This window comes from Xyrauchen texanus, chromosome 39, assembly GCF_025860055.1.
Source record: "Xyrauchen texanus isolate HMW12.3.18 chromosome 39, RBS_HiC_50CHRs, whole genome shotgun sequence".
In the NCBI taxonomy this organism is placed as follows: Eukaryota; Metazoa; Chordata; class Actinopteri; order Cypriniformes; family Catostomidae; genus Xyrauchen; species Xyrauchen texanus.
This window is the reverse complement of record NC_068314.1, coordinates 3,905,482-3,920,067: the sequence shown is the minus strand read 5'-3', so window position 1 is coordinate 3,920,067 and position 14,586 is coordinate 3,905,482. Positions and strand designations below refer to the sequence as shown.

Genomic DNA, 14,586 nt, shown 5'->3' with positions numbered 1-14,586 from the left:
CTTATTTTACTCATAAATTGAAAACCGCTTGTAACACAGTTAAAGGATGGGCAAGGAGGAGGCGAGATCCAGCTTGTCAACATAAATAATATTTTAATGAGAAACTTAAAACAAGGACATAAACACACACACACACACGACGGACATGCCCGTAATTCTCTCTCTCTCTCTCTCTCTCTCTCTCTCTCTCTCTCTCTCTCTCTCGGCGAGGGAAAAGGCCAACATGGTGCGAAAGAGAGAGAGAGAAGAAGCTCACTCACCGGTTCTCTGATGTACCGTCGTGTGGTCCTCGAACACTCCTCCACACTCAGGCGGATGACAGCCGCTCCAACCCCGGGCGAACCGGAGTGAAACCGTCGACCCCCAGCGGGCAGAACGCCCCTCCGCTTTTCTGGCAGCAAATGGGGACACTCCTCCACCCCTGGCAGCAGCTCTACCGCTCCGGGCGGTCGGAGAGTTTCTTCCCTCCTCCCCTCGCGGACAGCGGTCTCCCTCCACCCCTCCGCGTCTCTGGGGACGGCAGGGCACTCCTCGCCCGGCAGCCCCACCTCGACGGCCGTTCCCCGCATCCGGGCGGTCGGGCTACTCCGTCACCCGGCAGATGGCAGCGGCGCTCCCCAGGGTGGACGGCAGTGCCGAGGACTCTGCGACCGGCATCCCTCCTCCTTCCCGGGTTTCGGCACCAATTTAACACAGTTAAAGGATGGGCAAGGAGGAGGCGAGAACCGGCTTGTCAACATAAATAATATTTTAATGAGAAACTTAAAACAAGGACATAAACACACACACACACACACGGCGGATATGCCCGTAATACTCTCTCTCTCGAACCATCGTCACCGGCCGCCTTTATCCCTCGCGCGCCTCATCAGGCCGATTGGGGACCGGGCGCGTGATATTCTGACCCGGCCCCGCCCCCCTCCGCTCCACACTGCTATTCTAAACACTCAATGGCAAATTAGCCTTTCCTGTCGACCTACCAATTGATGTTTTGAAAGAACACGGGGTTCCCATGGAATTATCAGGGGATTTTTAATTTGTGTTTTCCAGACCTGGAAAATGTGTATGAATGAACAAAATCTTAAAAGTCATTGGAATTTCTATAGTGAATATACATTTTTCATGCTTTCTAAAATATTTCATTGGCAAATATTGTTCTTGTGTGGAGTAAAACTTTGTGTGAATTTTTTTTGTCTGTTTTTTACAATTAATTAAATAAAAATGATTTACAAATCAGTAATTACCATATCGGTAAATATATATATATATATATATATTTATGTAAAACATACTGACTATTTTAAAATAATAATGTAGTAATGGAATATACCGTTCAACAAAAAAATCTAAACTTTTAAAAAAATTGACATCAATCTGTGTGATATAAAAAACATTCATCAGTTAGTTCATCTGCAACTTCTGTTGTATCTTCACATTTATTGGCAGTAAAGGTCATACTTCAGTCTGGCTCCTAGTTTTGTTCCAGATAGTTTATTTTTGAACAGCTCATCCATTTGTTTACTCTGATCCTAAGTAAAATGATTCTTCCAGTCACCCACCTCACCTTTTAGAAGAAGAAAAAACATAGAAAAGAAAAATCACAGATCAAATCTCTTTAATATCTGAATTGTTGCTCCTAGATTGCAATGGAGAGTAAGTTGTTCTGTTTTTCCTGTGAAAAAGACCTCAGGTAATCTCATATGTGTCTACTTTACTGTTTTAGAAGAGATCTCAACAATGTCTTAAACTGTGCTCAATTCTTTCAAGACCAAATGATCGGAGCTTGCAATCCAAATGATTGTAATACAGTAAGTTCTATAGCTCTCTTACGTATGTCAAATATTTTTGAATATTTCCATTGCTTAAAGGACTATGAAATAACAACCTTCGAACAATAATATTTTAGTCTGGAAATTCCTAGAAGTTTCCAAAAGGCATCTGTCCCCCCCTATGTCCTTCAACAGAACAATATTATAGTGATATGTGGCAGCATGGTTGTTTGATTTTTAAATCTATCAGTCTTTTTCTGGAACATTGGTGGTTCTGTACCTTTATGGAAGAAGACTTGTCCAAAACCTCCATGAGACTTCTGCGAGTTCTCCACCATGGCACTGGATGTGCTCTCTCCAGCGATGCTGCTGATCTGTTCCTCTGACAATGGGAAGTTGAAGAACTCAGTGACTTTCTTCACACCTTCTGATAAGTTCTGCACAAATTATCACAGCACCAGAAAATCCAAAGTCAAATGTTGCAACATTTTCAAAGTTGACCCATACCTTACGTCCACCCAGATGTCCCGATTGCATGCACACCAGTATGCTGACGACTCCCAAAATCAACTAACATAAAAGACCCAACAAAGCTAGAAAAACGCCTTTGCATGTGATTTGAAGTAATTGAGTTATTCTGTGCTTTTAACATCAAACCTTGAGTAGACATGCAACACTAGCGAATGACGGTAAAAGTATTTACGTGCAATGCGAAATCGGGGTAATGGCAAAAATCTACCTGTGTTGATCGGCTAATTTTTAAGCCTTTTATGACTTTACACTGATAAAGGAAAACCATTTAATGTGTTTACAGGACCACACATGTTGTTTGCTTATTAAGCATACTGGGTGTAAGAACGTGCATGTAAACACGCTCATTGAGGGTGTTTACCTATTCACCAATTTGCTGATAACTACCAAAAATCCTCTTATAAAAAGAACCGACAAAGAAAGATAACTGAATTTACAAAATATTTGTAATAATCATTTTATTCTCAGCTTTTGATGTCAAAACATAGACAGGCATGCACACAACCTCAGTGAAGGTGTTTACATGTTTCATAAAAATTGGGAAAATGTGCGAAATCTACTTCAACCATCAGTTTATTCTAAAACTGTTTATGACCTTACCCTGATAAAAGAAAACCATTTAAGGGGTTTAAAGGACCTCGTGTGTTAAGCATAATCAGTGTTAGATTGTGCATGTTCTTTAATGCACTCAATATTGTGGAACTGCTGTGATTTGATGCCTATGTGAATGTGTTTTTGGGCGGGACTATCTGTATGTTTGATCAATGACCAAAGGGGGAATATTCTGGAAAAACAATGTTTATTTTTGCAATCCATTTAATGGCACTAATTTTACACTTCAGCTGTAAGTTATTAACATAAATTTTCCTTTGAGCAATTATACAGGTGACCTCTATCATGTTTTACATATTCATTGGGATATATAATATCTGATAATATGGTGGACGTCATCAGTTTGGATTGGTCAGTAACACTTAATGCAAAGGGTCAGTTAGTAGCATCTAATTTTCGCAAGTGCCTCTAGAGCCCTTTTAAAAATGTTCATTGCATGAACCAATATTATACAGTTGTACATTCTATAAGAAACCAAATTCGAAAAAGATAACATTAGCAGTATCAATTTTGGGAAGTTCTTTGTACCACAAGTGGTGTTTAGAGGGCAAATGTCAAATGAGACACTGAAATTCGAACTGTACAAATGGAGATTCTCACCTATTTCAGTTCCTCATATGTCACAATCATCACGTTAGGGTCATCTAGTCGTTTCTCCCAAGCAAGAGCTTGATCAAAATAAGAGCCCCAGGGAACTGAAGCGAAAATACAAGTAACTGCTCAGCTCTCTGGTATTATTCCTTTATCATTAAAGGTCCTTTACTATTCAGTCTCTTCACCAGCCATTAACTCAGAGAAGAACTTGTCCCATGGCTCAGCACTGGGCAGAACTGGAATTTTGTTCATGAAATGGAAGTATGAGACAAGGGTGTCTTTTGGGTTTCTAAATACCACTAGAGTCCGTAAAAAGAAGATGCAAAACTAAATAGACCAACTTGACGTGGTTACCAAGAGACTGAATTATTCTTTTTCTTTAGCCCCAATAAGTTGTCCCTGTATTTTTAGTTTAATTACTTCTGTGAAAATAACCATTTGGCCCTGTGAGGTATCATTAGCCAAGCTTTGTGTAGGCACTGATTGAATCTTGGGTTTCTTCTTATTCTGGCTGGGAGTCTATGGCAGCCTATAGAACCATATGGTAAAAAGTTGTGAAATTTGGCAAACTGATTTGGGAGGGTCTAAATGTTCATATGGGCAATTTCAGTGTCGGTCTTTCAAAATCTATAGCACCACCTTCAGCTCAAAGTTGAATTTACATGCCTGCTTTTAACTATTTTGAAAAAGTAGTAGTTCCCCTTCTGTCGCTCTCTCCACGTTGTGTCAGAGAAGCGACACTAGGGGTCTCTCTTGAGCGCCGATATCCACCTCTGATCTATGAAAAAAGGCCAATGAGAAGTTGGCAGCCAGTATTTGCATATCCCGCCCCAGGACATACGGGTATTTAAGCGGCGCAAATACGGGAGTTCATTCAGAAAATTTCTTCGGAGCCGATGGTCGTGTCTGCAGTTGCTGCATGTTACACACCGAGTTCCTGACATTCCTCTGCTGCATGCTGTTGGATTCTACGGCGCACAACAGCGGCTTTCTCCTGTTTGCACGGCTGTGCATTCCTGCCCCTGGGCGCTTCGACAGTGCAGATTAAAAAACTCTCACGAGTTTTTTCCATGAAAGAGTGATTTTATTTAAAAGAGTAATTTCCTCTAAAAGAGCAAAACACAGCGGCGTTGAACGTCCTTTTAAGGACGCGTCTTTATAAAGATGCCTTTCCGCCCCTGTGTTGTTCCTGGATGCGGTAGAGTGCTCTCCGCTTCAGATGGCCACAGGCGTTGTCTCGTGTGTCTGGGTAGCGATCACACTGAGGCTGCGTTTGTGGATGGTTCATGTTCTCACTGCGAGAACATGACCATGACAACGTTGCGGTCGCGGCTTGCTTACAACCATAAGCAAGCCACTCCAGCCGCTCCCCACATTGCTCCTTCATCCCACGGGATTGAGGACGATGCGGTTGGCGATGGAAGCGATTTGGGGATGGCAGCAGGTGCAGCTCCGCCGGGTATGCCCCCTCGGACCACCCGCACCCCAGCACGCCCGTTGACTCCTGTCAGGAGGCCTTGCAGCCACCCTCCTGCGATCGAAGTAGATGAGCTCGCCGCGGCATCGGAGGGCGCGGTATCTGATGCTGAGGACTCCCCTGGGCTGCCGCTTTCGGGCCTGCATGCCCAGGCTGAGGCCAACGCACAGATGGCCGACATGCTTTCCCGGGCAGCCAACAGCGTGGGCTTGGATTGGAACCCTCCATCCTCCCCACAGCCATCACGGCTGGATGACTGGTTCCTGGGGTCTGGGCGCCGCTCACAGCCTCGCCCCCCCCGGTCCCGTTTTTCCCGGAGGTGCATGATGAGCTGACGTCTTCGTGGAGAGCACCCTTCTCCTCTTGTCACACCGCCACCTGCTCATCCGCCCTCATCACCCTCGACGGTGGAGCGCACCACGGGTGCACGGCAATTCCCCAGGTGGATAGGGCTGTTGCGCTCCATCTATGCCCCGGAAGCCCTACCACCTGGCGGGGCTGCCCTGTACTCACTTCCCGGACCTGTAGAGCAACATCCTCTCTGATAGCGAAGGCCTACAGTGCCACCGGATGCGCCGCTTCCGCCCTGCATGCCATGGCTCTCCTGCAGGGCCACCAAGCCAAGGCACTGCGAAACATGCACGGGGTGGCCCTGACCCCGACACTCTGCAGGAACTGCACTCAGTGACCGACCTCGCACTGAGAGCGACAAAGGTCACAGCGCAGGCGCTCGGGCAGGCGATGGCCACGCTAGTGGTCCAGGAACATCAGCAATGGCTGAACATGGTCGAGATACGTGAAGCTGACAAGACTCGCTTCCTCAACGCCCCTGTCTCCCAGTTTGGCCTCTTCGGCGACACCGTCGAGGACTTCGCCCAGCAGTTCTCCACAGTGAAGAAGCAGACGGAGGCCATTTCTCACATCATGCCTCACTGCAAGCCTGCCGCCATGGCCCCTGCCCCGTCTGCTCGCCGAGGGCGTCCTCCCGTGGCCAGAAGACCTTCTGCTCCGCCTCAACCCGTGCCCAGCTCTCAGCCCCAGCGTCGAGCGAAACCCCTGTCTCACGGACCCCCTCGAGGACCCGGAAGGCTCCCAGGCGCTCCTGAGACAACACACCCAGAGTCCAAGACATTAGCTCTGGAGGTGGTAAGACCGCTCCGTCCCCCGGTGGAGGGCCGGGAGGAGAATCTTGTGTTTTTCATTTGCCGCACCCCCCCAACAGGGGCTGGCAAATTCCCCTGAGGAAGGACCTTCTTTCTCAGGGATGGGGCACGCTCTGGCACCCGCACCCAGACCTCTGGAACCTCCACGTCTGGCCCCTGGACGGGATGCGGAAGATCTAGCCGGCCTACCATCAACTGTCATAGATTCTATCAACCAAGCCAGAGCCCTCTCTACCAGGCATCTTTACGTCCTAAAGTGGCATCTGTCCGCAGACTGTGTTCTTTCCGAGCTGAAGACCCACAGAAGTGCGCGGAAGGTCCGAGCCTGTAGAACTCGGTAACACGCTGATGATCTGACTGGTTGAATCGCTTGCGCCTAGCGCCATTTCCCTCAACCGAGGTAAAATAGTGCACTTCCGTTCCCAGGAGATCTCATCTTCGGGTCGCTGGTTGACTCCTCCCTAGTCCTTGTGGGTCCGCAGTTCAGCGGAGGAACTCGCCGACCCAAGCCACTACGGGTACCCAATCTACCCTGTACTGGAATAGCTGCTCCACAGGTAAGGCCTCCTGTTCGGACTCCCCCTGTGTATAATTCCACGGTATTGTCCCCTCACGAGCGGACTCCCGTGTCTCCCTTAGGCAGTTACAGCTGCCTTGGTTGCTGTGCTGTACGCTATCCCCCCTCTACGAGGTTGGATCTACTACTGCACCAACTTTTCCACATAGGTCCTAACAGGCCATGTGAGGTATCTGCCACTCTTTGCCTCCCCTGCGGGGTAGGCGTGGCCTCCGCAGGGTCTTCTCCCCCTGAAAGAAGGGCTAAGACCCCCTTCCCTCAATGCGTGTAAAAAACCTTTTACCAAAGTTGCTGCCGAAGACTTGGTTTTGCATATTGACTTTAAATCAATCATTTTTCCCCCACAATACCCTTAGAATATCACTTAAATATGGTTGCATACAATGCCATGAACTGGTTAAGTTTTTTCACTTTCTGCACTTTTCCAATCAAAACAATAGTACTGGGTAAATATTACATCACCTAATGAATATGTAGGGTAAAAGGTGTAATGCATTTCATTGGTATACATTGGTAATATAATTGCTCTGGTATCGAGTGTTAGGTTACCTCTGTTGTGTATTACAATGTGCATGCAATGTTACTGACCTTTGGTTTCTTTGTAAAAAAAAGAGGCAGGCATGTTGTCAGGATGCAAATGAGTTCCCAGAAGTCTTTGTGAAGACGCTTCGGCCAGTTTCTGCAAGACAAACAGTGTAAAACACTGAACACTGCAACCACAATATTAAACATGCTGTTTTTTTAAGTGATTTTTTTGTGCTGAGTCTGACCTGTTGAGCATCCGGAGGTAAAAACTCAACCAGAGGGGACCTCTCAGGTGGTGCCTCGTTTTTGCCAGTAGAAGCATTCGTGATTTTGCGCAAGCCACCATCCAATTGAAGCCTGTTCCAGGGATAAAAAAGAACGGTCAAACAGGACAGATTTAGGATACTTTGGAAGAGAGAGTTGGCCAAAAAACAAATAGCATGAGAGAGATTAAATGTGTGAGCACATAAGATACAGAAATACAAGATCGAATTAGCGGAACTTCCGTTGTGTTATTGCTTTAAATCAGTTTTGAAGCCCCACAGACAAGTATTTGAAACCATTTGAGCCAATTTCTGTGAATTTCTGTAAAACCATTGTTATATAAAGTCATGCATTCAATTCACAAGACAAACATTCTGGTTTGTGTACTTCTGTAACTGGGATTTTCACACACACCAGTCTCTAGAATTGACTCAGAATGGTGCCAAAAACAAAAAAACATCCAGTGAGTGACAGTTCTGTGGAAAAATCTTGTTGATGAGAGGGGTCAACAGAGAATGGTCAGACTGGTTTGAACTGACAAAGTCTTCAGTAACTCAGATAACCGCTCTGTACAATTGTGTTGAGAAGAATATTATCTCATAATACTATTCTAAGATGGGATTTTCACACTTTTTACATTATTTGGCAGAATAGCAGCTTGATTGGAAATGATGCCCAATAAAAATTGATTATTAATAAAATTGACAATTGATATTTATCTTGGTTAACAAGTACACTAACTTTTGAAAGAAAAACTAAATATTGGGGCAAAATTGTTTAGGGTGGTAAAAAATGACATTTTTGAAAAATTAAAAGAAATAATTTTCATACAATAAATACATTAAGATAATCATATTTTTTAAACTTAGTTATATAATTTTTTAGAATGGATCTTCATAATTTATTATTGAAAGTCTGAGGCTGGGACGAGGCTTAAACAAATCTATATAAGACTCCCAGCCAGAATAAGAAGAAAAAAATGTCCAATAGGTGTCACAGCTTGGCTAATAATACCTCACATGGACAACTATTTTAACTTTCACAGAAGTAATTAATCTTAAAAGTAAAGAGTCTAAAAACACAGAGACAACTTTTTGGGTTTAAAGATAAAGAATAATTCAGGCTCCATGTCAAGGTGGACTAGAGTATTTAGTGTTGCATCTTCTGTTTGCAGATTCTAGTTGTGTTTAGAAATCATATAACAAAAAGAAAAATATATATATTTAAATTTGAGTAAAAATGTATCTCTGGGACACAAAATTGCTCCGAGTTGAAGAGATATATGACATATATGACCCATATATGACAGAAATATTAGTATGCCATTCTGAACTCGGCTAATGATTATGTTTACTTATGTACTGTATACTTTGGGAATGAAATTGTCCCCAGAAGTTAGCTATATCTGACAAAACCTCATTCTGGGGATGTTTTAAATGCATAAATGTTCATTAAATAAATGATATATATATATATATATATATAATTAGATTTCGTATGAGCAATCTATAGTTCTGGCAATTCGTTAAGCACATCTACTTTGTGTATGACACTAATAATTTTTCCATCAATTGTTTACAGACAGATTGCTTCACTTTTAAATGACTGTATCACAATTCCAGTGGGTCAGAAATTTACAGGAGAATTGGACATTAAGCAGTTTGGAAAATTCCAGAAAATAATTTCAAGCATTTAGGCAATTAGCCAATTAGCTTCTGATAGGTGTACTGAATTGGAGGTGTACCTGTGGATGTATTTTAAGGCCTACTTTCAAACTCAGTGCCTCTTTGCTTGACATCATAGGAAAATCAAAATAAATCAGCCAAGACCTCAGAAAAGAAATTGTGGACTTTCGCAAATCTGGTTCATCCTTGGGAGCAATTTCCAAACGCCTGAAGGTACCCTGTTCATCTGTACAAACAATAGTACGCAAGTATAAACACCATTCGACCACGCTGCCATCATACCGCTCAGGAAGGAGATGCATTCTGGCTCCAAGAGATGAACAAAGTTTGGTGCGAAATCAATCCCAGAACAACAGCAAAAGGACCTTGTGAAGGTGCTGGAGGAAACAGGTAGACAAGTATCTATATCCACAGTAAAATGAGTCCTATATCGACATAACCTGAAAGGCTGCTCAGCAAGGAAGAAGTCTCTGCTCCAAAACCACCATAAAAAAAGCCAGATTACAGTTTACAAGTGCACATGGAGACAAAGATCAAATTTCCTCTGGTTTGATTAAACAAAAATGTAACTGTTTGTCCATAATTATGATCGTTATGTTTAGAGGAAAAAGGGTGAGGCTTGCAAGCCGAAGAACACCATCCCAACCATGAAGCATGGGGGTAGCAGCATCATGTTGTGGGGGTGCTTTGCTGCAGGAGGGACTGGTGCACTTCACAAAATAGATGGCATCACAAGGAAGGAAAAGTATGTGGATATATTGAAGCAACATCTCAAGACATCAGCCATGAAGTTAAAGCTCGGTCGCAAATGGGTCTTACCTACAAGCTAGGATACCTACAAACCTGACTCAGTTACACCAGTTCTGTCTGGAGAAATGGGACAAAATTCCAGCAACTTTTTGTGAGACGTTTGTGGAAGGATACCCAAAATGTTTGACCCAAGTTAAACAATTTAAAAGCAATGCTTCTGACCCACTGGGAATGTGATGAAAGTAATACAAGCTGAAATAAATCATTCTTTCTATTATTATTCTGACATTTCACAATCTTAAAATAAAGTAAGAATCCTAACTGACCTAAGACAGGGAATGTTTTCCACAATGAAATGTCAGGAATTGTGATTTAAAAAAAATATATATTTGGCTAAGGTGTATGTAAACTTCTGACTTCAATGTTATATATATATATATATATATATATATATATATATATATATATATATATATATATATATATATATATATATAATAACAATCTATATGGCCTGTCCACCTTTAGACAAACTTGTGTACGTTTGTGTCCATAGAGGCAGTGGCCACTAGATGGCAGTATTGTGAAGGGTAGATTTAGCAATGTTTTGGTCTCTGTTGGGATGTTGGGAATTCCGTCCAGGATCACCATCCGCAAAAACATGGTACAGACAAATTAATAAAAAAGAAAGACAGACACAAAAGCAATACATCTTTTGGTCTTTTTCCAGTTCACAGTGTGTTTGGACACACACAAAAAAATGCATTTATATGCTAAAGCCATATATAGCAATATATATATAAAATGTATATTGCAAAGCTTGCAATTTACACACTGAGGTAAACTTTAGAAAGATTGAAATGGAATAAAAGTCTCCTAAATTACTTGATTAGCTAAACTTTTGCTCTGCTACATTTCCAGCAAGGTAAAGTGAAGCAAAGTGTCCTGTATGGTCCTAACCCTGTTGAGGTTTACTTCCGAGTTACCATGACATTTACACATCACATGAGCATCCACTAGGATTTATCCAGGCATGCAGAAGGATGCGTTGAGCTTAAACCCCTCTTTGGGAGTTATCAGGGCATTTTCCATCTGCTGAAGCTATGAGGAGTTGCTTGTGCGTGGAGCCTGTCAACAGTGGACCACCACTCCAGATAAACAGCTTTCAGAAGAAGGAGGGGACCAAATCGAACCATCCATCTGCTGGACCAATGCACGACCCCCTTCTAGTTTTTATGGTAGCATATACACTGATTATTCAGAGAGTATGAATGAGCGCATTTTACTGATGTAATCTAGTTAACTACTGTGATAACATCAAGGTACATGATGGTAGCAGTCGATTTTAATGTGATTTAATTTTATCGATATACTGATCTTGTGCAAATGGCCTAAAGCTGGAATACTCAAATTATGCAGGTTGACCAGTGAATAAAATTATCTGGCATTAGTAATGACACTTGATTTTTAACTTAGCTGTCATCATTGGTTACTCACATTTTAAAACTATGCCATTTTAATCCCCTTATCAAAAAGACCCTTTACACTTTCCAGAACATGTAGTCAAAGTGAAATTAAACAAATTAATTCATAAAAGAGTAAGTTAAGTGGTATGTCAATAGTGTTTGTGCTTGAGCCATGAATGATACTACTGCAACCTGCTAGAATCACGTTACTATACACTACCTACATTTTTGCTAATTATTTTTCCCAATCTTTTCAAGGCACAAATATTCAGGACATTTTATGTTTCACAGGGTTGTAATATATAAGCAAAAACACATAAGAGGTCAATCAAATTGTGGTTGTTGGAGGGTTATTAAATATATATATCATTTTGTATTTGATGGTTTAATTAAATTTAATCATCAAACTGGTGTCTAACCAAATGTATTTGTTAAAACTTTAAATAAATGAAAATATAATTATTTTAATTAGATTACATTTTTCAACATAAAATTGAATTATTTTTAACAAATGAAGTGCTTTTCTACAAAGTCTGGTCAGCACAATCTGAAACAACACTGGGGATATGTTTGCCAAATGATGTGCTGCACAATAGAACATCACAGATGTGAGATATTGCTTCAGTATTTTTATTTAATTGCATTAAACGTGATCTTTTTCCCATTTCACACGCCCATTTAGATGGAGCTTTTATTTTGGCATTTCTGTGTGTTTTTGACAGTAGTTTCTCACCTCTGGATAAGCAGTTTGCAACATGTCCCAGAGTGATTATTAACCCACAAAAGCTATGATTTCATTACAATAAATATATAGTCTGTATGTGCTGCACGCTTCAGAGTACTCTGCTCAATGCCATCTACTACACACATGATGAGGGGTTTTCAGCATATGAACGGCAGCTTCACATATTCATTTTGAAGCATGCAGCACATGCAGATTATATGCTTATTTTATTCAATCACAGCCTTTTTGGTTTAATAATCACACTTGGACATATTAAGATTTTGAGATGATTTTTTTGAAGTGTGCATTCAAACATGAATTTTTGTGCCAAATATTTCAAATTCCATGACATTGAGCATCTTATGGCTATTGAAATTTATAAGACTGTATTTAGTGATTCCATCCATGTTTTCTGCACCCTACATTTTGTAATGGTGATCGTTGAATAATTGAAAATTCATTTATATCCCGAGGTGTAAAGGCCGCATCACCAAGCTACCACCACGGAGTGTGAATTAATTTTTTTTAAATGAATTTCTTTAAAAACAAATATATATTTCTGCGGTCCGACCGTCATCATTGTCTAAACTTTACAACTCAAATGTTTTTGTATACACTACAGCAGTGTTGGAACTAAAAAAATATACACTATATCAATACTTGTACATGTAACAAAAACCTTGTCAGCAACACACTAAAACTGTTTAGTTATACTAAAATATTTTCCAGGACATTTATGTGTTTTTCACATTTCCAAGACTAGAAAAGTACATTGCAAAATTCCAGGTTTTCCAGGATTTCCTGGAAAACGTGTTTATGTTGGAACCCTGCGCTACAACAATGACTCTTATTCCCTTTCACACACATCACAAGTAAAACTATCTGTTAATTATCAGTTCATAAACACATGTTCCTCACACAGTCTGACTTGTTGATGAGGAGAGGTGTACTGTTTCTTTCCTAAGCGATTGGAAAAGATTTTTACCTGGTGAACCAACCAGAAAACCCGAATACTGAGGTTTTGCACTGGTAAGCACCACTCACATTATCTTCGAAAACAAATTTTAACATCCAATTAGCGACACTATTAATGGGTTTTCTTGTGTCTTTGTAGGCACAGAATTGATGGATGTTTATGAAGCAACCTCCTACATATTCATGTACACACAGAAAGAGCTTTAAAGTCCCATTCAGCATTTGTGCCTTATGAACCTGTGTGGCCTTTGTTCTTATTGGCTTTGGCGTAGTGACAGGCCACATTAGATCCATTTCCCCATCTGACCTGCCCACCCCACCCCACCCCCATGCCCAATCCCTTGTAAATTCTCCTCACATACATGCGTAATGCTCACCGAGCATTATAATGTGTTCCCGAGGCGACACACGAGTATGTGTATGTGTGTGTGCTATTTTTAGTCAAAAGTGATTACAGTACTCTCATGCATTACATGTTTTCAAACAGTAAATGGAACACCGCTCAGATTAAACAGTAGAGTGGAAGGTGCTGTCATGATTATTGCATAATATTTCAAAGACTTGTGAGATACTACTGTAACATTTGGTTCTTGAATATTATTTTAGGGGAAATCTAAAGTCTGTTCCGCGTTTGTGATCTAAAATCCAGTGATTCTCTTAACACTAACCCCAAAAATGGGTCAACAAACCAAATGCTATATGCAAATAAATGCAAAGGAAGGAGAAAATGCTCCCTAAACTTTATGGTATTTTATGTCACTTGTTAGATGCCAGTCAAATTAGACAGATGCCATCATGGGCAGGTTGTTTGACATAATGTCCACATATGTGGACATTATGTTTATCAGAGTGCTGACTCGCAAAAAATATATTATTTTTTTAAAGTGGCATATCAAACGAAACTAGAGACTCTCCTCTTTACATCCAAACAGGTTTCAATGTAAAAACGTACCAGAGGCACTTTTGTTGGCTCTGCGCACGTAGAGGTGCTTCACGGAAATCGACGCCATGCCTCGTGTCATGTTCCTCGGTGCACCAGAAGTTGTGAGTCAGTGAATGTTGTGAACAATATTAATTTATGCGTTGCTTATAGTGAAGCCAAAATACAACGTCCACACATATGGACGCCGGTTCGCACGATGATAAAGCTTCTAGATCCCATCTGATTTTCCACAACTCTTGAGCTTTCTGTCTACTGAATGTTCGTGGAAAGATATTTTTTCAATGTTTTGTCAGCAGAATAATGCAAAAACACTTTAAACTGCAGTACAGACCATTGTAGAGACTTGACGTCAAACCCTCTCAGTCTTGTTGTCATTTCCATTAAAAATCGAAGATGGTGCTGATGTGAATAAGGTCTATTCGAAAACCAAAAGCACTATTCAGTTATTCGGTATGGGCAATAAATGTCTGCAGCCCGACCCGAACTTGACAGGGCCTGACAAACAGTCAGGATTCAGGCTGTGTTTGGGTC

At 41.5% G+C, this 14,586-nt stretch overlaps 1 protein-coding gene across 1 annotated transcript; it reads right to left on the bottom strand.

Moving 5' to 3' along the window:
- Nucleotides 1-1,436: 1,436 nt before the first annotated feature.
- sult6b1 (sulfotransferase family, cytosolic, 6b, member 1) lies at nucleotides 1,437-10,598 on the bottom strand. The gene is given in 8 exon segments (XM_052111026.1): nucleotides 1,437-1,564; nucleotides 2,050-2,206; nucleotides 3,513-3,609; nucleotides 3,688-3,805; nucleotides 7,312-7,402; nucleotides 7,494-7,588; nucleotides 7,591-7,605; nucleotides 10,490-10,598. Coding segments are annotated over 8 exon segments (810 nt in total).
- Nucleotides 10,599-14,586: the final 3,988 nt, after the last annotated feature.